Here is a 24197-nt window from a genome sequence, read left to right on the forward strand (position 1 = left end):
TCTCTGGCTGGTCTGCTTGTACGTGTACACTTCGTCCCTATGAGGATTCCTTACCCTCCTCCCATTTCCCTTCGTCTTTCCCTTTATCCCTTCTTCTTCTTCCTCCTCCTCCTCTGCCTCCTCCTCTTCCTCTGCTGTTTGGTGTTTTGAAACATCTGAGTACAGACATGTTCTGGGCTTTGGAGGACCCAGGGGCCTGAGATCCAGACAGAGGGAGAAAATAAAGAAACTCTACAGTGCCCACGGTGCAAAAGCTATCTCACCATTATCACTGGGGAGAAACTCTTAAACATCACCAAACGTCTTGACAGACAGAGGAGATCAGAAGACTGTTTGGTCTGTTGTTCACATAATCATACTGTCAGCTAATGGTGCAGTCAGCAGCTCACAGTGGAATCACTCTGATTTGAGTCAATGCATTTATCCTAATGGATAGACAGTGTTTTATGAGGGAAAACAGAGAATAAGAATACTCTACTACATAGACTGCTGGCCTCAAAATGGAAGGGTTGTTCCTTGTAGTTTTCCAGCACAGACGTGTCAGCAGCATGGACATGAAACATGCCGTCACTGTTTCTTATCTCAATATGTCCCTGGGTGGAAAAGTGAGGCAACAGCTTACTGATGTCTTGCAGCCTCTCTGACCATTAAAACATATTTCCATGCTGATGGATGTCAGATGTAGCCTAAAAAAAAAACATAACTCGCCCTTGATTTCTGAGCTCATTCACAACTACAATTTTTCTAAACTTTATCTTCACGCTTGCAAATAGAACAAGCAAATGTAGATGATAAACAAGTTCAAAATGGTGGAAAGTGGAGAAAAGAGTGCAGCTGGGTGATAGTACAGGGGCCCGTTATCTCCCACAAATCTTCCTGTCTGACCAATATCAAGTTCTTGGGATGACGGCTTAGAAGGACAGTCAGTGGTTTTTATAAGTGAAAGCTGTGAAAGATGTGAGTAGGTTTATCTGAAATGGAAACAGGAAATGAGTTACAGCTGTGCTGAGAATGTGGCACAGCTGTCCAGGGCCAGAGATGGTTTAAGCATTCTGCAGATAGAAAAAAAAGTGGACTCACCCACAAAGGATCTTAGGGTCCTGAAATTGCAGAGTAAGCAAATTCGATGGTCTGCACGTACTGTAGTTTATCACTTCAAGAGAGGCAAAACCATGATTAAACCTGAATCAAATCATAGAGTTACATATAGAGAACATATTATATCAGTCCCTAGTCTTCACCAAGATGTAACAGCAAATTATTTTTATAATCATGAGGCCTTCAAGAGGTGCCATCTCTAATAAGAGCTTCCATCTGCATTCTATGGTCGTAGGATTTATTCATCAACTGACACCATTTATCATGCAGCACTCTTAAAAAATCATCCCCTAAAATTCAAAACATGGCAAGAACTGCAATCGTCCTCTAAAATCTTGGCATGAATACACCCATGTAACTGTCTTCACTTTTCACCCCTGGGCCTTCTAGAAAAGACTGAGAGAGATTGAAAGCCATGAAGCATCCAAAGCTGCCTGGACCCTACCAAAGGAAGCTCCTTTGTTCCTCTTCCAAAACAGGCTCCAAACCTTTTTTCTCCCCTTTTTTTCTATTGGGACCCAGCCAAGGGAAGTAGAAGTATGGCTGCCCCTCTCCATGCTCTGTTCTAATATGTTCCATGCCTTCCAGTTGCTTACATCATAAATCTGGGAGATGGCTAAGTGTGATGGGGTGAACATAAACAATGCTTGAGCTATGGGCTAAAAGAGACACAGATTGGGCCTCAAACATAAGTTGGCGTCCTCTTTTTCTTTTCTTTTTTTATAAGCAAATGCTCATTCGGAGAGGTACTAATCTCTCGCGGGTATCTTGAATGACTTTGAATGTATTACGTATTTTAAAACCAGCGCCGTAGAGGGAGAAGATTGAAGAAAAGGAAGCAGCTTTACAATATCAAAATTCCCCCACATAGTCAACTTTAATCAGTAGGCTTGGTATTGACAGCTGAGTGCCAGTCCTAATCATCTACCTTTTAATGCTTGCTTAAAAATGCACACCCTCGTGTCAAAACCAGAGTACACATTAACTCTGCCCAAATCGTCTACTTACTAAACATGTCACTACTGAATTATACATCTGACTTTCTCCCTCCCTCTCATATTTACATGGTGTTTTGGAAAAATACGTGTAGTAGTTGTAAAGTATTTAATAAGTGTTTAAATATGTACGAGAGTCAAGATCTCAGCCAGTGCACGCACCGTACAGTAGATGTTTACTCAATATCAAAAGACTCTGCTATGCCTATCAAAATGAGTAAGACATATGGATGGTTTGTTTTTCACTTGCCAAAATAGAAAAGGGAGTATGTCCACTTGGGCCCCATCAGGTCAAATCATAAAGATCCATCACTGGCTTTGCACTCTGCTAAAACGCTAAGGAAACATATTGTAGATTTTAAGACCCTTTTTATTCAGCCAGACTGTGTACTAAAACTAATTGGATTTCTGTCAATGGAAAAAATATATGCCTGGGACAGCTTTGAACTCAATAGGTCTGACTATTCGACTGCACATGAGGGAGTGAGACCTTGCCACATTGCCAAGCACCAGGGAGGAAAATTAAATCTGTGGTCAACATAAAATATTAAAATAGCATGGTATCGAATTTTTTTGAAGAATTATGTCAGGGTGGTTCATTATGGCCAGCAAGGCAGTGAATTAAGCTATATTTAGTGGGTGATAATTGAAATCATAGCTGTAGTCATTACCACTGACAAGTTTCTAAATAATACCCAATAAATCCCCTCTTTTTACCAAGGTCCCGGTGACAGCTGGCTGTGCTGAAAAATATAAAGTAGAGAAACAGACTCTTTTCCTTTCTTTCCTCTCCCTCTTCCTCCCGGCCCCCCCAACTCTTCTTTCTCTCTCTCTTACAGCCAATAAAATGTCAGCTTTTATTCTCCTCCTCCAAAGTGTTGGCTAGATGTCAGCAGACCCTTCTAAAGCTCTGCCACTGCAAGCTGAAGGCCTGTAAATCTCTGTGTCAGTGGCACGCCATCCGTCTTGGGATATACAATAAAAAATGTGACGCAGTCATAAAAGGAATGGCATCGCTGCCCAGTATATATAATGTGAACAAAAGGAACATAAAGATGTTCCATTCCATTCAGAATCCCAAACCACAATCCGTCCTTATACTGAATTAGAGAGGAGGATGTGGATTGCCCTAGAAGGTTGATGGCAGCTCCCGACAGTGATTAACAGATGGTTCCCCTGCCATCAGTAGACGTTTGTTGTGTTTTAACAGAGAGATAAAGATTTATACTATATATATATATGTTATACTGATGGTAAAGAAATTGTGCAGCCGATAGACTGGCTGCTTGACTGTGCAGCCAAAGCCTGATATAGCTTATTCCTCTGTGCCAGGGGCCTCCAGTGTTGTCCAAAAACTATTAAAAACGCATCAATGAGCCACACTGTTGCAGTGGGTGGCATGTCCCTTCATTATGATTAACAAGGGCAGTGTAGTTTATTCTGACCCAATCCCACCTACACGTTCCTGCTGCTGTAGAGTCTCACTAGAGTATCAAATGTGTAATCATTCGCCATTGAAAATAGTGTTGAAAAAAATGCACCATTTACTTCTGTTTTAGTACCATTTGCTTAAAACTACAGTACCCAGTGACGTGCCCAGAGCCTTTTGAAAGATTAATAGCCTATATAGCCTATATATCTGTGGCCCACTTTTAAATCATCAGTGGGAACCAATGAGTTTGGGACACAAACCAGTTAGGGAAGTTGGAAAGTAGCAACAGACTACAGCATCGTTGGTTTTTGTCTTTTCACTAATTTGTTGACAATCTTAAACAGATTTTGCATCATATTATTTCAGTGAATTTGGTCAGTTCAGTAAATATCTTCAAACACAGACAAGAGTCTACCGTCTTCAGTCTTGGACACTCAACAGCTGTCTCTTGAGAGAACTTTTAGATCACTCACTCTACAAATACTATGGGCAACATCAAGGATTGTTGTGCAGTGTCTGTGGATACTTTCTTGCCATGGTATTACTCGCCACTTCCTTAAACAGGCCTGACATGAGTTTTCCGTGGGTGAAACCACATCGAGCTAGCAAGAACATGTATTACTTTATAATAATAATTTATAATAATATATTTTTATGATAAGTTTCCATTGAGAAGAAAGGCATGGGTTTGCTGACTGTGGATCTAATTCAGTCTGTCCAGTTTACACATACAGTATACAGTACATGTTCAAAATGTGTTTTTTATTCATAGTCTGTATGAAGCTATGAGTTCAAGACAAGGTCAAACGCATAGGAACAAATCCAACAGTATATCTTATCAAATGCTTGTCCTTAGAGCACATGTATCACATCTAATGAGATCCATTAGGGAGGATAAAATATGCACTGCAAACATCTTCTGTCCTTCAGGCAAATTTTTATTAAAGCTTAAAAGTGAAAATAAATTGCTGGCCACAGAAAACACAGAATCAAAACAATGGATGTAATGAAGGCCATATTTTTGTGGCTTGGTTGCAATTTGTGGAAGAGTTTTCCACCATATACAAGTTGTCCATTTTGCCAAAGAAAGAGAACATATTTTAGCTGGTTTTTAGTTACACTGGAAGATTGTTGTCTTAATAGACCTAATGCGGTGAGAGGTTTTGTGTCAGATGCCAATACCTTTAACAGATCTATCCAAAGACATTTCAAATTGAGACTGTCCAAACTGTCCTCAGAAAAACTCATTTTAATGACTTGAGCCATCACATACCACACAAGTGATTTTGATGAAGAGAACAAATATGTATTACTCTTTACTTCTTCACAAAAGACTAAGTGACTCAAGCTCACTGTCTGCACTATTACTATTACAATCACATGAAAGAAAATTCTGATATAATCTCAAATCCGGGAGATGGAGGAACAAGACAAGCCAGCCATTAAGCAAAACATCCTATGCTATATGCCATCCTATCACTTTCCCAGGAGTACAGCATTATAAAAAAATCCCAGTGAAAATGAAAACGCAGCCCCCCCCCCCCATATCATAGAATGATATGATACAATTATTTATATTTATATATATATATATTTATTGGCGGCTGCTGGTCTTTCAAGGGAGGAAGCTCCTTTTTCCGGCCTGTATCATGAATGTGTTTGTTTATTTATACGTAAATTCTCTCCTTCGTACCTTGTACCAACTAAGCGTCTTTCCCAAGGACTTGACCAGTGTCCTCTCAATGGACAGCAGAGCTAGGCTGCTTAAACGGCCTTGGCCCAGCTGGAGCTGCTGCGCCAGGCTACCGTGAAGTGTGACCGCCTGTGCGCTGGAGTGATCGTGACGGGGGGAGAAGCTCCGCAGCTGCTGCTGCTCGTTGGGGAAAGAAACCGCAGAGTGACAGAACAGAGTTGCCAAACACAACGCTAGTTGTTTTTAACAAAGACAAAGTTGCTGGGGATCAGTTCATAACAACAGAATGAAAAACTTGGAAAATACTCCGTTGGATGTTTATTCTTCAAGATCGCTGATTCGCTCATTTAGCTGTCAATCAAAAAAGGATCCTGCCTCAGACAGCTCCTCCTATCATCATGCAGAAGCCGAGCGTCCGGGCCAGCCCACTTCCCCTATAGACCCCCCCCGAGATGCTGAGCGTCCGTCTAGTTTTGCTGCAGTGGAACAACCCACTCTATATATACAGTATATATATATACTGTGTATATATATATATATATAGATAGATAGATAGATGTTTCTCATATATATATATATATATATATATATATACACACAGTATACACACAAAACACACACACGCACACACATAAAACACACGCACATGCTTAACTTTCCTGCCAGACCATGTCCCTCTCATCTCTCTGGTTTAAATCTCTTAGGGCTGGGAGAGCTCTGCATCCTCCTTAATTTATGAGATACGGATCAGGTTATCCCAGAATATCAGCCTAAACAGGCCTGATAGATCGGATATGGAATATATTTCCTCAGCAGAACAGAGTACGCTACCACTATTACCAGACACACACACACTCACCACTCCCAGTTAAGTGATTTGAGGACTTCATACTGCCAATGTTTCATCTCCTCTCCTTCTAACTGACACTTTATCTGCATACCGGCATCTCTGAAGATTGAACACTTAGGCAAGACAATGACAGGCTCTCTTGCCGTTGTCACTTCTCATTCTAGGACTGGTCTAATGCCTCTTACTGGGCTTATGCCAATAACAGACCCCCCACCCCTTCCTCGCCATCAAACAACCAGAGTCTACCTAGCCTGGTTAGGGAAGGAGCACTTGATGTCTGTGACACTCATTTGTCAATTAACAGGCCCCTTCCCGTGTTGACATACAGCAACTTGAAAGACAGAGCGGTGCCTGTGACGAATTAAGAGAGACAGATGAGTGAGGCATGAGCGGCAGAGTAAAACTGTAATGTTCTTTAGATATGAATATAAAACGACACAGCTGACAGGCCATACAAGGTTTTATTTCATTTCTCAGTGTACCCGGCCTTCCTACTTTGTCTTCTTTGTTCTCTTTTCATCAGACTACTTACATCTCATTTTGACAGCCAGGCGACATTTAGAGCACTTTCGTTTTAAAACGCGAGTTAGCATACTTGATTTGTCATTAAAATGCAAAACGCCTGCCATCACCAACATAACCTGGGTGAGTACATACCCCCTCTAACACAGGCACACACAAACTGCACATACACACGCATTCTGTACACACACATGCACAGGTAGCTGAGGTTAATCTGCAATACAAAAGTCCAATATGGAACACTCTTTTTTAAAAGCAAGCTAATTTTCATCTTAAGTCTAATTTCAGTTTATGTGCTACACATAACTCTTATGAACTTATAACATATCAACTTCCCCAAAACCCGATCATGTATGCAATATTATAATGATTTAAAAGCAACAGTGTGGCACTGGGTGAAAAGACGACATAGCAGGATGATACACAAGCTAATTAAGGCTTGGCATTAAAAGCTTTATTCATGCCACTAACAAGATGCGTTAAATGTGTCCGGTCTGACAGTGGACAGAATACAGGTCAACCACTGCAGGAGAACGCTACCAATGATGGAGGAGAGTGTCAAGAACCACTGTTAAGGTTAACTGGTTTCCCTGCTGACTTTCGTCTGAGTGCATCAATGGTTGCTTGAAGTGATTGCAATAAAATTGTGAAAGTGTGACAACACATTAGCAAAGGATTAATAGCTTAAATACATTTATGTAGGCCTAATTCAATACAACACCAACAACAAACTAGAGCCACCAAAATGATCAGAGAGTTGAATCAACACCTCTGACACAGTTGCAACAAAAACTGAATATGCCATTATTGCAAGGCTGTTTTTTATTGGAATAGTTTGTACAAATGTTCCCATTTTGGTGTATATTTGAGCACTATACCTAAATATAGTTATGCTTTAGATAGCATGTAAATAGATCAACTGGAAAGAAAACAAATCCAACTATAGCAAAAAATATTTGACAGGCGTTGAGAGCCTAAGTGATTGGCAGATTTAACTAGCTAAAACAGATAAGAGTAAAATAGAGCAGGCTTCACTTTCAGGTTAGGTTTAAGGTTTCACAAAAGCTGCCATTGCACAAATGTGATTTGCTCATCGAGATGCCATGTCAGATATGAGAAGGAAGGTTGTCACTGTTCTAACAACATTAAGAGTCAGCCTGTGACTCACAGACATGTGTCCCCCTTAAACCTCATGTGTCCAGGGTGGCAACACGGCATGTAACAGATGCAGGCACCTAAAGTACAACCCAGTCACAGAGAGGACTCACGTCAAAACAGCACATGCCCACTCATGACATTGTGTATACACCTGACCTGGTAGAAAGTGGACGACACAATGCTAGCCCATCCCGAGACAGAAATCTCACTGTGAGCCAAACTTCTCAACACATTGATGAGACAAGCTGACACTGGAGCACACAGAGGGAGATGTGTGGGTGTGACAGCCCCCTACCATAATTTTGCCCTGCCTTTACCTGCCCAGCCACTCACAGTTCTGCTCACAGAGACAGATGCACAAACACTGCATACAAGCAAACATGTGGAAGTATACACACAAACATAAACATATGTGCAACAAACACAACAACACCCAGGACTCAGTTAAAGGTGATGCCAGTACATTTCTTCTCAGTGTGACTCATTGTCAGGTTGCCAGATGAGTGTTGTCAATTGAGGTGACAGAAATAAGCATATTAGCTACAACAAACTCTGGCAATGTCTCTCTCTAGATTTGAGTCAAGCAGCATGAAGAAGTGCATGATGCTGAAGACGGTCCGGCACGTCTCAACAACATGTGCATCTGTTTACACCTGGTTTGCTGGAGCTGACACTCAAACAAGGTCACGGTGTCTATTACATAAATGTCTCTATCTGACATTATGTGTCAGGTAGTAGATTCCTCAATCATAAAACTAAAAGATAATAATTTAATAATATTGTGATATAAGGCTAAATATGATATGTGATTCTGGACAATGTTATATTGCAGTGAAGCTTAAATTAAGTATTTTCTTTTCCTATGCAGGAAGCATAATACAGTCATTTGTATCCGGCAATAACAAATTAAAAATACATGTTATGTGAAAATCAAATTACTATATTGTCATACACGCCTTTTTGGTATGCTTTACAAAAGCCCGCCTTTAAATTTATGTTAGACATAATGAGCTGTGTCTGCTTAAAAAATGACATTTACTAACCAACTTTGAAAGTTATATCTAGTTTTGTATTGTTATTAGTATCAGACAGTCACCTTGCAGGAAAGCCAACCAGTTAGAATAAAAATAATCCAAGAGAGAAACATGTTTGAAAATGGTGCCAAATAAATGTTTGATGTTTGAAGCAGAGTTCATTTGTGCTCAATTGAAAAATCGCAAATACTTTGTAGATATCAGGACAGGTGAGGTCAAACTGCAGACTCTACAAGTACCAGTATCTTACTGAAATGATTGTAACTTCTAATCAAGATATTTTGTAAAAAATAAAGTGGTATTTTTCCTTACTGTACCACCAAACTCAAAAAGCTTCACACAAGTACAGCAGCTAAAACGTTTTTCACCATAATGCTGTGAGTCAGGGGTCTCTGTTGCATTCTTCTGGGGATCAAAACTACTCAGGAGGTGGCTATGCATTGGTATAACTATATATCATAATCAAATGTTGAGCTGCTTATTGAATTTCACAGCTCCAACCATCCATGACCTCCCAATGTTGTTATGCGAACACCTACAGACACCGATCGCTAAAGAGAGCATTATAGTGCTAAGAGTTAAGAGAGTTTATAGTGGATATACGTGTGTAATGTGAGTGTGTGTATGTTGGAAAGGATTGTATAACCACCCTATGGATATGGATACAGTGTGCATGCTGTGCTTACAATGGGAGTTAACATTTAGGTTTAAATACAGTTTAAATACACTGTCTATCGGAGAAAAGATGAAGCACTATGAAACGGATCATTTTGTCCACTAGCAAACCATCTATCAATCGTCCACTGAGCACCACATTATTGCTTTTTCACCCCTTCTCTGCCCATACCAACCTTTGAAGTTTAGTAATGATATCTGACATCTGAGATTAGCCAAACTGAAAATGAATAATGAATTAGTAATATCTGAGTCATCAATATTTGATCGTAAACATCCAGTCCTTAATGTGACAGGTTCAAAGGCTAGAAACATAATGCCAGCCTTGATCTCCCTCAAAGCAACACACAGTAGGGTTGTTTCAGTTGGATATCATAAAGCCGCTTGCAAGACATAACATCACTTCCTCTAAAGTAACACCAAGACACTGGACATGTGATGAAGGTTGTGCAAACCAAAATGTTGAAAATACAATAAATATAAGAGCACTAAGGGAGATTAACGAAATGTTTAAAAACAACAATAATGTCTTTTACAACCTGTTTGTGATTGTCATAGCATCTGGCCATCATGTCTGTTATATATGCAGTATTATATCATTATATCAAAAAAATAAATATATATATATATATATATATATCCCCGTGTCTGCGTGGGTTCTCTCTGGGTTCTCCGGCTTCCTCCCACAGTCCAAAGACATGCATGTGTTAGGTGTCCGTAGGTGTGAGTGCGGATGGACGTCCCCGCGAAAGACTGGCTTCCTGTGCAGGGTGTACCCCGCCTCACGCCAAATGTAAGATGGGATCGCCTCCAGCCGATAATGACATTTTACTTGGCCTCACGCATATAGCCAGATGCGGTATAAAAAAAAAATCAGTAACGAGATATTAAACTATCTACAGAAAATAAGAGTAAGAAAGTAAAAATCTTAAATTAAACTAAGAAAAATGAAATTCCATTGCAATTCTTGCGATACTGGTCAACTTGACTCTGACCATATGTATGCCTCCAAATGCAATTTGATTTTATCCTCGTAATAGTCTGAAAAAGCACCCATTGTAGCACATTTACAATGATTGGGACAATACCTTGTGTAAAGGTCAGCTACATAACTAAGCAACACTGTTAGCACAAATGAATACATTAAATATTAGGTCAGTAGGTCTCAGGTCGTACTTTTCCTGGGAATGATTTTCTATTATGTTTTATCAGGAACAGCCGTTTTACAGACACACAGCATCACACATTTACACTTCTTTCATTTAACACTGTGGTTAAATGAAAGATTTTGCAATATGACACAATGTAAATCAATTCAATTGAGGACTTCTCCAGCACTGCCTCAAGACAAAAAAAGCAGCAATGAAGTGCCTCTATTGAGGTGGATTTGTGGTCTGACAGTCACGAAAAGGGTTCAGAAACAAAAGCACCATATAACCATCATCTCCTTTCTTTCACTTGCCAGATCAACTGTCTTAGTCCTACTGTTGAAATGGCAGCCCCCTCTGAATCAGCTGCCATGAGGTGTTCCTTCATGTTCTGACAGAGGAATCTTTTCTTCTATTTGCCCCCGAATTAGCATGTTACATTTATCGATCATGCCTTTTATCCTGCCCCAGCGTGGCAGCAGCACAGCACTAACACTCATTCAGCTCTTTGATGTCATGATGACACTCTGACCACCTACGGACCGAGGGCACACATTCAATTGCACCTCATGTAAAGACGCATGTCTCCCAGTGGAGAGACAGACAGAGAGATGATGATTGTTTATTAGTGCCTTTGTTTCTGTCATCTACCTGAGTTGATTGAAGCTTAGATCCAGCCTTCTTGCAAACTGGCCATATGTGTCTCCAAGGAAGTCTGGGATGTCCTTGCAGTCATGTCCAATGTAAGAAATCTTTAAGAATAAAAAAATAAATAAAACAGAAAGTTGAGTGTTTAACTGACACTAAAACGAGGTCAGGTAGTAGATTCTTGAATCATTAAACTAAAAGATAAATAATTATATAATATTGTGATATACGTCTTAATATAATATGTGATTCTGGACAATGTGCTATTGCAGTGAAGCTTAAATGAAGTCTTTTCATTTCCTATACTGGGAGCATAACACTGTCATTTGTATCATTGCTTGCATGTTTAATTGCTTAAAAATACATGTCATGTGAAAATATAAAATAGACCCATCATGCGTATTTGATGTATGGATGAGTTATTGTTTTACTACAAGGACAAAAGTGTGCCTTTAAATGGATGTTAGCCATAATGAGCTTTGTCTGCTTATATGACATTTACTAGCCAACTTTGAAGGTTACACAGAAAACTAAAACAGAGTTACATTTGAGACAAGCCGCAGCAATAAAACCTTAGCTTCCCTGACACGAGCACAAGAAAATAATATTTTTAAACAATAATGATTTGAGAACATTTTAATTCATTTGGAATGACGCCGGATACCATACAATGCAGCAGTCAACCCCTCAGTAGGAGTAAAAGTTGAAACCATTCCATTCATTTGGCAAAAATATCATAATCTATAGCTTTTCAGTGATCATTGTACACATGCATCATAGCCTACTTCAACCGTTTAAAACAAACCCTGCTCTGCCCACACTTTATGACTGACAGTGCTGCAACTTGGAGGCATTGTTTCAGAGCTCACGACTGTAACGTTAGCTGCAGCGTGTCACATGACACTGGTGATACCGAGGACATAAACAACACATTGAGCACCGGTAAAGTCCACTTTTTTTGGTCACTGATACCACACCGCCTCAGTATGCGGGGGTGACAAAGTCCGACAGAAACACCTTCCAAAAGAAACTTACTTGAGACCCATTCAAAGCGACCAGCGACTCGTTATGTGCCATAACTTTCTCCGGTGACTGTGTTTTTAGGATACGTTTTCGGAGATAGTATCCAAAGTTGTGTACGTATGAAAAGCCGCTGCTGTCAACACACTAAATGGTGGTGTTTGTGGATGTAGCTGCCCGGTGACTTCTTTGGAGAGCTACTGGAGCTTTCCAATTCACTTTACAGTTTCCGCGTGCCGTTTCAATCAGCTGACCTGCTGTTGTGCGGAAGCACGCGGACACAGGGTTGAGACTAATAGCCTACGTTCAGGGTTTGTTACAGATCAAATCTGAGTGCTGCTGACTGTCTCCTGATGAAATGACACAGCAAAGATGTTTGGAGGCTATAACACAATGTTCAAAGTCAGATGATCAGCACCTGTTGAATAGCCAGGGGCGAGTCTAGAGTCTGTTGGGGCCCTAGGTAAAAAATTCACAGGGGGCCCCTCAAACTGAGAGTTGCTGGTCGCTTTGAACGGGTCTCAAGTAAGTTTCTTTTGGAATATTATTCCCTCATCAGCATTATGGGATTTTTTTCCAAAAGTGAACATTTTAGTAGGGTTATTTTCAAAAAATGAATTTAAACATTTAAAAAAAACTTTTCAAACATATTAAATCCATTTTTAAATAAAGTACAATAAAAAAGTGGAGTGGGTGGAGTCAGGTGGGGCGCCCTTAAAGAGGTCAGGTCTCATACTGTCAATGGTCATGTTTCCACTAGCTCTATGGAGTGGCCGCTTGGAAAGTTTCAGGGCACGCAGTCTCAAATGGTCGCTCACTCGGGACAAAAGAGGCCCTGCTCTCCGACGTCCATTTTCTACCCGGTCAAACGGCCTCCTGAGCAACTCACATGCAAATTAGGGGCGTTTTTGGCAAGGTAGACCCGCCTCATTCCAGGTAGTCGACCATAGTGGAAACACACCTATTGCAAACTTGGCACATTGTCACTGCTGTAGTTGAAAGTTTGGCTCATAATATAATTCAGAAGTTAATTAAACTGAATTTGATGCCTCAGTTTTACCAATGTTCACTTAAGAAGCTACTTCAGCTCCATTAGAAGTGCAAATATGTTGAGCATTTACCTGAGATACACTCGACAAACTCATTTGTCAGTTTCAATTTTTGAAGAAATTCAAACTTACCAAAGAAATAGTTCTCATGAAAACTGTTCACAATATGTTCTGTGAGTTATTCAACATAAATGGGACGCTGGTTCTAAAAAAATGTTTTTCCCATCAAATACAAGGGGCAGTGACCCACTACAGCATTACTCAAATAACCTTCAAGTGGCCCTACCTAGTAAATGTAAGTAATAAGCTTACTTTCCACCATTGTGAACAACATGAGATCTATGCTCATGGCTCATGTTTACCATTATTGGAATCAAACAAATGTGTATGTGTTGTGAATGAAGTCCTCTGTAACAAAACCATAGACTATATAAATATGGATGTAGTCTCCATGTCGTCTGACATAGGTTTCTGAAAAGCTGATGTGAAGCTCAATGTGGGTGGCTCTAGTCGCCGCCATCTTGGCTGTGCCTGACACCATCTGCTCCCAGCTAATAAAACAAATGCTCAAAGAGTTGGAGCATTGATTGACTGGTTGAGTCGCCACCTCAAATGACAAACACCTGTCATTCAAGGCAGCCATGTCCTAAATTATTCATAGCTTTAAAAAGAAATAAAATTTAAACAGGTGGGTTATATAAAAAATCACTCCCGTACAGTTGCCATGAACAGGGAAATTAGCTACAGGGAACGAAACCGCTTTTTAGGCTGTAAACATTTTAACATTGGGCTCCATGGGCACTTGTTTTCGGGAGCCAGCCTCAAGTGGTCATTCAAGGAACTGCAGCTTTTGGCAATTCTGCATTTGCTTATTTTTCAACCGCGGAGGTTGCCGCTTGTAAGTTAGGTTTTAGGACTAGATGAAAAAATCCCCTGTTACAAAAAAAACCCTGAAATACAAGTGATGACAATACATCCATTAAGCGGTTTCAGCGCTGTGATGGTGACGGGTCTGATTGAGTTAGATGGGGTGGTTGGCAGCTTTATTGGAGTCATCAGGTGGGCACCCTCCTTCACTGGTGTTTCAAAGATAGGCCCACCCCCACCAGACTAGGCCTATGGCAGCAGAAGTAAGCATAGCAAAATCAGCTTAGGCCCAGTGCATGCAGGCTCTAAGAGAAATTGAATGCCAATAACAACATGGTGGTGACGATACATCCATCAAGCGGTTTCAGCGCTATGGGGATGGATCTGATTGAGATAGATGGGGTGGGGGGGGGGGGGGTTGAAAGCTTCATTAGGGTCATCAGGTAGGCATCCTCCTTCACTGGTGTTTCAATGATAGGCCCAGGACACCTCCAGAGGGCTCATCGGCAACACCTGCCATCCCAGGAGCGCCCTCCTCTGCTTTCGAACCCCTATGTTCTGCAGGTGTTAGTAGTGCTCCAGGTGTTGTCTCACCTCTTCACCCGTAACAACGACTTGCTTCTTCTGCTGCACCTGAGAGGGCTTTGATGGTTTGGCGTAAGATTTGGCCTCAGACTCCTAAGTCCTTAAGCAGCCTGATGGTTGACTTGCCTAGAAAGCCTCTGCAGCCGACTTCCACTGGGCAAACTATGGCTCTACATCCCTGTTGCCTAGCATCCACTGCCAACTCGGTGTACTTTAGGCTCTTGCGTTCACATGCCTCCTCCACAGCAGCCTCCCAGGGGACGGTAAGCTCTATGATGTACACGGTGTGGAGTGAGGAGGTCCTGATCACAAGGTCTGGTCTAAGGGTTTGTTGTAGCAATCTCAGGAGGAAAGCAGAGACTTTGGTTCAGATTTGTGGCCAACTTCCAGTCACAAGCCCCTCTGAGCTGGCCGATGTCCGATATTGTATGGACTTTGGCTGACTTTCCATCTTCTCGGGTGAACTACCTTGCAGATGTAGAATGGAATGATGGAGCAGGCAGACCATTGATCTTTACCCGTCTGGTCTCCAAAGTAGCTGCTAGGCACTTCAGGACATCGTTGTGCCGTCAGGTGTAACAGCCTTGTGACAGGCTCGTCTAGCAGCCAACCAGAATATGCTTGAGGTGTGCAGGAGAAGGACTCAGGGGGCACATGGGGTCTTCTCTTTACCATTGGTTGAGGTCAGAGGGTGAAGGCAGGACGTCATCCCTTAATGCCCAACAACTCCCACCAAGAGAACCTTGTCCTTTCGATTCCCTCCCATCTCATTCACTGTCCTTGCTTGGCTTGTGAGACAGCCTTTGCACACCTCGGCGCAACTCCTCGACGACCAGACATCGGCGCTGAGTTGGAGCTGCCCTATGCGACGGTGGTCTGCTCTCACTAAGGCCGAGGCCTCCTCTCCCCTATTGCAAAAGGCCGACGATGTCTCTGTGCCTGAAGTCTGACTTTGCCTGTTGAGTAGCTGCAGCTGGGGTCCATTTCCTTTTGGTCACCAGGGTAGGAGCTGTTTGGGCAACGCATGGGTCATGGGATTCATTTCCAACCTAACTTTAGAGCACTTGAACTCCTCTGTCGGGCTGGAAACAGGAAGCTCCAGAATTTGTATAAAAACCACCAAACCAGGTATTGCCTTGGTGCGATGACATTGATGTGGGTAAAAAAAAAAAAATCTGATGTTGACAAGATCAAAACATATTATTGTTTTATAAAAGTTTAGACTTAAGTCATCAAACTTTCATTCATCATCTTATCATTCATCCATTCGGTCAGTCAGACATTATGTGCCACTGTGCCCTGACAGCCGACACTGACCAGTTTTTTACCAGGCTGTAAACATGTCTGTTTCTGCTGTAAAGTTGGGCATTTTACATCGGGGTCCATGGGGATTGACTCACTTTTTGGAGACAGCCTCAAGAGGCCATTCAAGGAACTGCAACTTTTGGCACTTCCACATTGGCTTAACTTTTCAGGAAGGAGGTTTGTCGCTTGGACAAAACCCACCAAACCAAGTACTGCATTGGTGCCATGGATGTGGGTAAAGATGAAAACATAATTATTGTTTAATGACTTAAGTTAAGACTTTTGTCATTGAACAATCATTAATTCATTCATTCAGTCATTCATTCATTATTGTGCCACTGTGTCCTGAAAGCTCTATGCATGCAAACATGCAGGCACACACTAAGGCAGCTCACAGTTTATCCTTCTCTATATGAAGTTGTACTAATGAGTTAAAATACAATTGCTGTAGTGCTTTAATAAAGCATTGGGTGCAAACCTGCATATTTTAGGGTCACAGTGGCACTCGGTTGAGAGAACCAGTAAGTTTGAAAACAGCATGTTGCTCATGTGCTTCACTGCATGCTGTGTGACGTCACGCGGGACCTCCCATACGCGGAAAAGCTCACTTTCCCTCTGCCCGGAGAGAGAGAGCGTGAGTCCGCATGGCTTCAGTCTCCACCGTGCTCTCTCTCTGGCGCTTCATTATACAGCATTTAATGGTCGGTGTGTTTGTGTAATACCTAACAGTTTCGTTTAGAGGGACCACGTGTTAATGTTGTTACAGTGTTATTTTTTTTATCATTTTATCTTTCTGACGTTTTACATCGGAGCTTAGTAGGAAATTATTCCAGGTAATGTCGTGTCACGGACTTTCCTGTAAACCTGTCCTTCCTCCTCGGAGTTTTAGAGAAATCTTTTCTGCTTCATGCATGCGCTTTAGTGGTTTTGATACTCTCCTGTCCAGCATGTATCATATTATATCTGTTAGGTGCTGATATTTGGAGATTATACACGTCTCTTAATTTAAAGATTTAAATTATAGCTCGCGTTGGTACCGCTGCAAAGTAATTGAGTGAAAACGGACTTAGATAAAAATGATAACTATATGTTCAGAGCCTATGTAAATGATCGATTATATATTCAAATTATAAATATATAATTGAAGGTGCAGTTAAGGGAAGACGTTTAATTGTGTCATTTATATGTTGTGTAGTTATATATTGAAATCAACATTGAAATGTTTTTTCCCTCGCTTGATCAAGAAGTCGGCCCAGCATATAGCTCACTGTAAACCTTCTAGTCCAACATACGAGATGTAAATAGTTGTATTTGCATGCGGAGAGTGATTCATAAACATGTCACTGTTATGAAATATATGGGGATATTAAAACTTTCTATTTAAATATCATGAATTATGGTCGCCAAAATGTGTTCCCATTTAAGGGGAATGCCGAGTATTTTGGTGTCTGGTGCAGAAGCCCATTCGTCATACGGACAATAAAGAGGGTTTTCGCCTGACAGTGAAAATTTATGGTTGCCCTTCTTTGCCCTAATAACTCACATATTGTGTCACGGACTGACAGCCCTTGCAGAAAACAGCAAGCCTGTTATCAATCACACATCTTTGCATATTGTGAAACGTCCCCCCCTTTTTCTGCCTGACAAAAACACTGGGAACATTTGAAGGAACAGAGCTGAGCTCATTTAGACTTTGCCCCCCGTCTTACAAACTCTCACATTCAAATAAAAAGAACTGTTGGCCTATTTTGGAGCTGCTGTTTATTTCTCTTACAAATGATCTCAAAATTGTGACTCGTGTAGAAGAAGATTATTTCTTGTTTTGTGTTTATTCGTATAGTTCACAAAGTCAGCAGTGCAGCCCAGAGTGGGCCTATGAACTGAAGCTTTCCCAACTGTTCTCTGAAAAAAAATATTTTTGCTCTTGTGTAACTGTAAGTTTTATATCTATTTCTATTTGTTTGCTCAGATTCTATTTTCTATCACGTGGAGAACATATTTGTCTCATTGTATTCAGGATACCCTTCATTCTAAGGTTATGAACTCAAGTAGCTTACATTATGTTTTTTTATATAGTGTGTGTTTGTTTTTGTTTTCCACCCCAAAAAAATATATGTTGCCCCTTGACCGTCCACTCCAGGTTTTCTTGCTCTCCAAGTTGACCTGTCAAGCAGATTACCACAGAAAGAGATTAATGGCAGAGGCGGGTTGCAATAATAATCGTTTTGTTTGATGTGACAACTTTGATAGGCGTTGATTTACTTACAAACTGATAGGCTTTTAATTGAGCGCCTCCATCCCGATTGAGATGAAAGGAAAACCGCATTGAAAAGCTGCCCGATTGCCCTGGAGCCTCAATACTGATTAGCCATCTCAGCGGTGAATAGTTCAAGGCATTTTAAACTTCTTTTCTCAACGGCCTGACAGACCATTTCTCTCCTTTTCTTTCTCCCTGTCCGCTTCTCCTACCTCTTAAAGAAAATAAATCATTTTCATTGTATGTAAATAAAATCGAGCTGACATCAATATAAAATGTCTGGATTTTCTTTTTTGTTCCCCGTCTTTGTTATTCTTGTTGCAGATGACAGTGTGCCCGAGGCGGATGACAGGTTTTAACAACACAATAGCAGATGCGTTTAGCCAAAATGGACAGGGTTCTGTTTTTGAGAGACCGTGATGTTTCACCGGGCTGTTACACATTATCATTGTCGAATGGATGTTTACTCCTGCAGATTGTTTGAGTTAACACATCCCGCAAGGACAGGCTACAAGAAATATAGTATATAATAACTATATGTATTATTAATTTGTCGATTTTATCTTGCTATTTTATTAATCAGAGCACAATTTTTTATTTTGGATGTTTATTTTAAGGGCACTTTTTTTTCGTGGCACTTGGTTTTCCTTAGGCTTCTTGTAACATAATCGGCCGATTATAAACACTTTAGCACCTTAGAGCACCTCTACATCGTAGAACATGTGAGCTGACTGTCTACAAGTTTCATCATGTGCTCGACCTCCGAGGTGTTTGGAGAAGAACTTCAAAAGTGACGCACTTTGTTGAATAACGGACAGAATGTAAAGTTTGGTCTGCAGCTTTTGCCTCTTCTTCCTTCACATTTTCTGGACTGGGGAGGTCGGCTTTTGTCGATGTATGTAAAAAAAACAATTAAATCTTAACTCTTGGATCGATTTATTCCCTCTGAAAACTTTGTGTCTCTCGCAAAAATGTCTCTCTTCCCATTTGTTCTTCTCCCGCAGTCACACTGGCATGTAATCAGCCACAATAGCTGACATAAATCAAGCGGGGGATTGACAGCGTCTGACAAATAACTGATTGATTGCGGTGGAGCAGAATTGACACTTGACGGAGGGGTGGAGATAGAAATAGAAGGGCGGTGTATATTATACTGAAAACATGTGACATTCACATCCCTCCATCACTACATTGGTCTATTCCTGTCAACGCTTGTCTGTTTAGGGAATTCAAGCTGAAATGGTTGGTTTTATGTTTGCCAGTGGAGGAGAAAGTCCCAGTGGTGGACGTGCGCGCAACCGTGTGAGCCTTTAGGTGCTACAGACCCGTTGGAGAATAACAAATACAATTATTTTTTAAGATAAAGACAGACTTCTGAAATACATAGGCCTCTATTTCACATATAAACTAAGTAAATAAGTTCATTCTTATCCGCTTTAATGGTGCTGAAGCAGGGAAAAGGTCGGTGATGTGCGTCAGTTTCCCCAGTGATCAGTTATAGGTGGTGCCATCATAACTTACATTCGTTTAGAAAAGAGACTAAAAGGTAAATCAATGTGCTTTTAATGACGAAAACATGATTTAACTCACAGACAAATAAGGTGAATAAATTGAGCACTTCGATTAAAAGGCTACTCAAACACGATGATATCTCACATGGCCTATTAGGCGAAATTCATAATATTAAAGTGAGTAAAAAGTGTTTTTTTTTTTATTTAAATTGGAGGGGTTATTGAGCTTTCTTATTATTCACAAACTATTCTGTATCCTGGCGTGCACAGAGCCCGTAGCACCACATCAAAAAATAGTGTAAGCGTTCACACTAACCAACATATTTCAGCCTCTCTCCTCCCCCGAGCTGTCGAAATAGAGGCGCTTACAAAGAGGAGAACGTCACATCCCCTTGACCCTCCAATCACCTCAGGGTCCCATTTGATTGGAAGGCGGCAAAGGCTTTAATCTCGGACTAATTCAGCTGCTTTTGAAGTGAAATGTTCTACCAGTTCGTACTTCGGGAGTACAGAGCAAGGACCTGCAGACAGACGCACTCAAGGCGCAGCGCTCATGGTGCCAGACACAGCCACGGATCTGCGATAACCTCGCACGGTCTCCTTCCAGCTGCCGCGCCTCGCTTCTTTTACGACCAGGATTACTTATTATTGAACCGTTTTTGCGATTCTTTTTTTTCTCCCCCTCCCGAGAGAGAGGTTTGGTGCTTTTTTAAAATTGTCTTAATGAATCTGACGAAAGCATCGCCGTTTCATTTCCTGACTATTGGGACATGATCACGTCGCCCTCGGCGTCTGTCCTGAATAATAGTAATATTTGTGTAGCCTGGGAAAGAAGCAGTTCTCGGAATAGCAGCTCAGCGAGCATCAACAAGCCTTTCCTCCACTCCGCACCCCCGTCAGATCCACTACGGCAAGCAAACCGACTTCCCATCAAGGTTTTGAAAATGCTTACCGCACGGTCGGGACACATTTTGCACCCGGAGTATCTGCAGCCTTTGCCTTCTACCCCGATAAGTCCTATAGAGGTAAGATGAAGATTTTGATTACTTAATGTCAGTACAATAACAATATTAGATAGGCTAAGTTATTAGTGCTTCGCGTGACAACGTTTTGGGAGCGTATTGCTGTTATCCCATAATATATAATGTGCAACTGTGGTTCGGTGTTGAAAACAGTTGTGTGTAGTATAAAGCATCACAATTAGTTTTTAGACATAAACACGATCATTTACGGAGGAGCCGTGCGTAAATGCGTTTCCGTTACGAAATGCGAATATCCATATAGAGCGGCTTTCCTTTAGACTGTATATTTTGTAATAATGGAAGAAAACAGTCGATGTGCGTTTTATTTATATATCAACATATATGTCGTCTTTTTTGCAGCTAGATGCCAAGAAAAGTCCGTTGGCTCTGCTGGCGCAGACCTGCTCTCAGATCGGCAAACCGGACCCACCACCCTCCTCCAAATTATCCTCCGCAACATCAAATGGATCTAGTGAGAAGGAATCTAAATCTGGTCCTTTGAAAATGAGTGACATCGGTGTGGATGACAAATCTAGCTTCAAACCTTATTCTAAGCCTTCTGATAAGAAGGACTCGTCTTCGGGCGGAGAGAAGTCTGGTTTCCGAGTGCCGAGCGCCACCTGCCAGCCGTTTACGCCGCGGACTGGCAGCCCCAACTCCAGCACTTCTGCATCCCCCATGCCATCAGAGGGGAAATGTGGGGACAGGGATGACAAGAAAGAGTCTGATTGTAATAAAAATGGCACTACGGACGGGTCTGCCACCACTAGCCACAGCAGGATAAGCGTGAGCTGTGGTGGAATTAACGTGGAGGTCAACCAACACCAGGAGACGACGCCTGGCACTAAAACCTCCTCCTCGGACTCATCTGTAACTTCTGTATCCTCTGCATCCGTTCTCGGCTCAGGACTTGTGGCGCCGGTTTCTCCTTACAAACCTGGGCAGACAGTTTTCCCTTTGCCTCCTGCTGGTATGACCTACCCAGGTAGCTTGGCTGGGGCCTATGCTGGTTACCCTCAACACTTCCTGCCCCACGGAGGGAGCTTGGTAAACGCACAGCTGGCCAGTTCACTGGGCTGCAGTAAGGCTGGATCCAGCCCTTTGGCTGGGGCTTCTCCACCGTCCATCATGTCAGCCAGCCTGTGCAGAGACCCTTTCTGCCTCAGTTACCATTGTGCCAGTCACTTAACGAGCGCCAGTGCTTCCTGCACCCACGAATCTGCAGCTGCAGCTGCAGCGGCCGCGAACGCCCTCAAATCCAGCTACCCACTAATGTACCAGACACACCCCATGCATGGCGTTCATTCCTCAGCGCCATCATTTAGCGGACACCCCCTGTACCCATACGGTTTCATGCTTCCCAACGACCCTCTCCCCCATGTTTGCAATTGGGTGTCGGCAAATGGACCGTGCGACAAGCGTTTCTCCTCATCAGAAGAACTCCTGAATCACCTGAGGACTCACACTGCTTTTACCGGGGCGGAGAAGCTGATATCCGGCTATCCCGGGTCTTCATCACTGGCCAGCGCTGCAGCAGCGGCCATGGCCTGCCATATGCACATGCCACCGTCAGGTGCCCCCGGGAGCCCCGGAACTTTGGCTCTAAGGAGCCCGCATCACGCGCTAGGACTGAGCAGCCGCTACCATCCGTACTCCAAAAGTCCCCTGCCAACCCCCGGTGGCCCTGTTCCCGTCCCCGCTGCCACCGGCCCTTACTACTCCCCTTATGCACTGTATGGCCAGAGACTCACCACAGCATCAGCGCTTGGATACCAGTGAGGGGGGAAAAGACTTTGAAAAGTTTATAGTACTAAGAATGCAAATATAAAGACCTTTATATTAACAGCGCTAAACTTATGGGCGGGATCCGTGGACTTCAACTGTATTTATTTATATGTCGGCTTAAAAGCAGGCGATAATAGCTGCAAATGGAAAATATTTGAGCAACTCTAAAGTGCATTATGTTGAAACTGAACTCTATAGGGAAATGAAAACACACACATGTTAGAGTACTAATTAAATTTCGATGTTAATTTGAAATTGCTATGATTGTATTTGTTCTTATTTAATGTCTCATTGAGAAGAAAATAATTTACATGCATGTTTGTTTCTTAAATTTCAGAATTTGTCCACATTTTAAATTGCCGTTATTTTTCAGGTGTACACCTTGGAAAGAGAATTGGTATTTTTTTGTATGTATTCTGGAAAAAAATAAGAAACAATTCTGTTCCATATCTCCGTGTGCCTCATTTTCTGAAGTGTTAACATTATTCAGTGTAAAATAATAGTGGAATTATTCCACTGACAGTTTTTAAAATTGGTCTATTAAATTAATGGGGTTAAGAAAACCTCATTGATCACTCCCGCAACATGGCCTATAGATCATACTTTTAAAAATAATTCATTCAGAAGTCATTTTTGATGATTAGCTGATATAATGTGCTTCTCTCTTTCTTTCTCTCTTTCTGTTTTTCATTATATAAGTTTATATGCCAAATAACAAAGACGCTTTAAATGTTTTAACTTTCACAGCACCCGTGTCACAAAGCTCAAATTAAATGCAACTTGAGAGAGAGATGGTTGTGTGCGTGTGTGTGTGTGTGAGTGTGTGTGTGTGTGTGTGTGTGTGTACGTGTGTGTGTGTGTGTGTGTGTGTGTGTGTATACAGAGTTAAATGTGCTTTATAAATTGAAATTGAGAGAATCTTGTTGCTGCTGGGTAATTTTTTGTCAATAAGCTGTTTGAGATGCGTGGAAAGTGAAAAACGCCAGGTAAAAAGAAAACAAGATCAGCTTGTTTTCCTGTGTTTAAAAAAAAAAAAAGTCTTAAGCACACCTATGTTTTAAATGGCTAAAAAAACCCAACCTTAAGATAAACACGGAGGTTGGCTTGATTCATTTGCTAGCTTTGAGTTTAATGCACTAGAAATTATCCAAGCGTTTTTGACCAGTGTGTCTTTTCTATTTATGATAAAGCTGTGGGATGAGAGAGAGAAAGCCTCAGATGCTCCACCAGGGTGACATTTCGATGTGAATGGAGGTCATTAATTGGTTTATATAAAATTGGCATAGATTATTTTGGATGCTATTATTTAATTTGCATTTGATAATCTCCTCCACGTGTAAATCTAATGTACAGAACACTACATTTGTTATTAAAAATCGATCTTGTGCAAAGTTGTGGGATCTTCATGCAGGCACGAACACTCACAAATCGTGGTTTGAATTTGCTAAGACCAGGCACATATTGAAGCCCTCTTTATATATATATTTTTAAAGTACAAATAACATCCCACATGAACAATTTAAAGTTTTTATTATGTTCTTTT

General features: G+C 41.5%; 2 protein-coding genes across 2 annotated transcripts in view; one reads left to right on the forward strand and one right to left on the reverse strand.

Annotated features, from left to right (window-relative positions):
* The window catches only part of lrmda (leucine rich melanocyte differentiation associated), a 210639-nt gene extending 198166 nt beyond the window's left edge, over positions 1–12473 (reverse strand). Inside the window, exons 1-2 of the mRNA XM_083922799.1 lie at positions 12289–12473; positions 11257–11357 (exon numbers count right to left, since the gene is read on the reverse strand). Coding sequence (XP_083778925.1) covers positions 11257–11357; positions 12289–12330 — 143 coding nt within the window. The 5' untranslated portion in view covers positions 12331–12473. The remainder of the gene's footprint in view (positions 1–11256; positions 11358–12288) is intronic.
* A 7847-nt stretch (positions 12474–20320) lies between these two features.
* On the forward strand, positions 20321–23930 carry znf503 (zinc finger protein 503). Its single transcript, XM_083923137.1, has 2 exons — positions 20321–20872; positions 21230–23930. The coding sequence occupies exons 1-2, from the start codon at positions 20618–20620 to the stop codon at positions 22646–22648; spliced, it is 1674 nt and encodes a 557-aa protein (XP_083779263.1). The 5' UTR covers positions 20321–20617; the 3' UTR covers positions 22649–23930.
* Positions 23931–24197: the final 267 nt, after the last annotated feature.

Source organism: Echiichthys vipera, assembly GCF_963691815.1.
Source record: "Echiichthys vipera genome assembly, chromosome: 11".
Classification (NCBI taxonomy): domain Eukaryota; kingdom Metazoa; phylum Chordata; class Actinopteri; order Perciformes; family Trachinidae; genus Echiichthys; species Echiichthys vipera.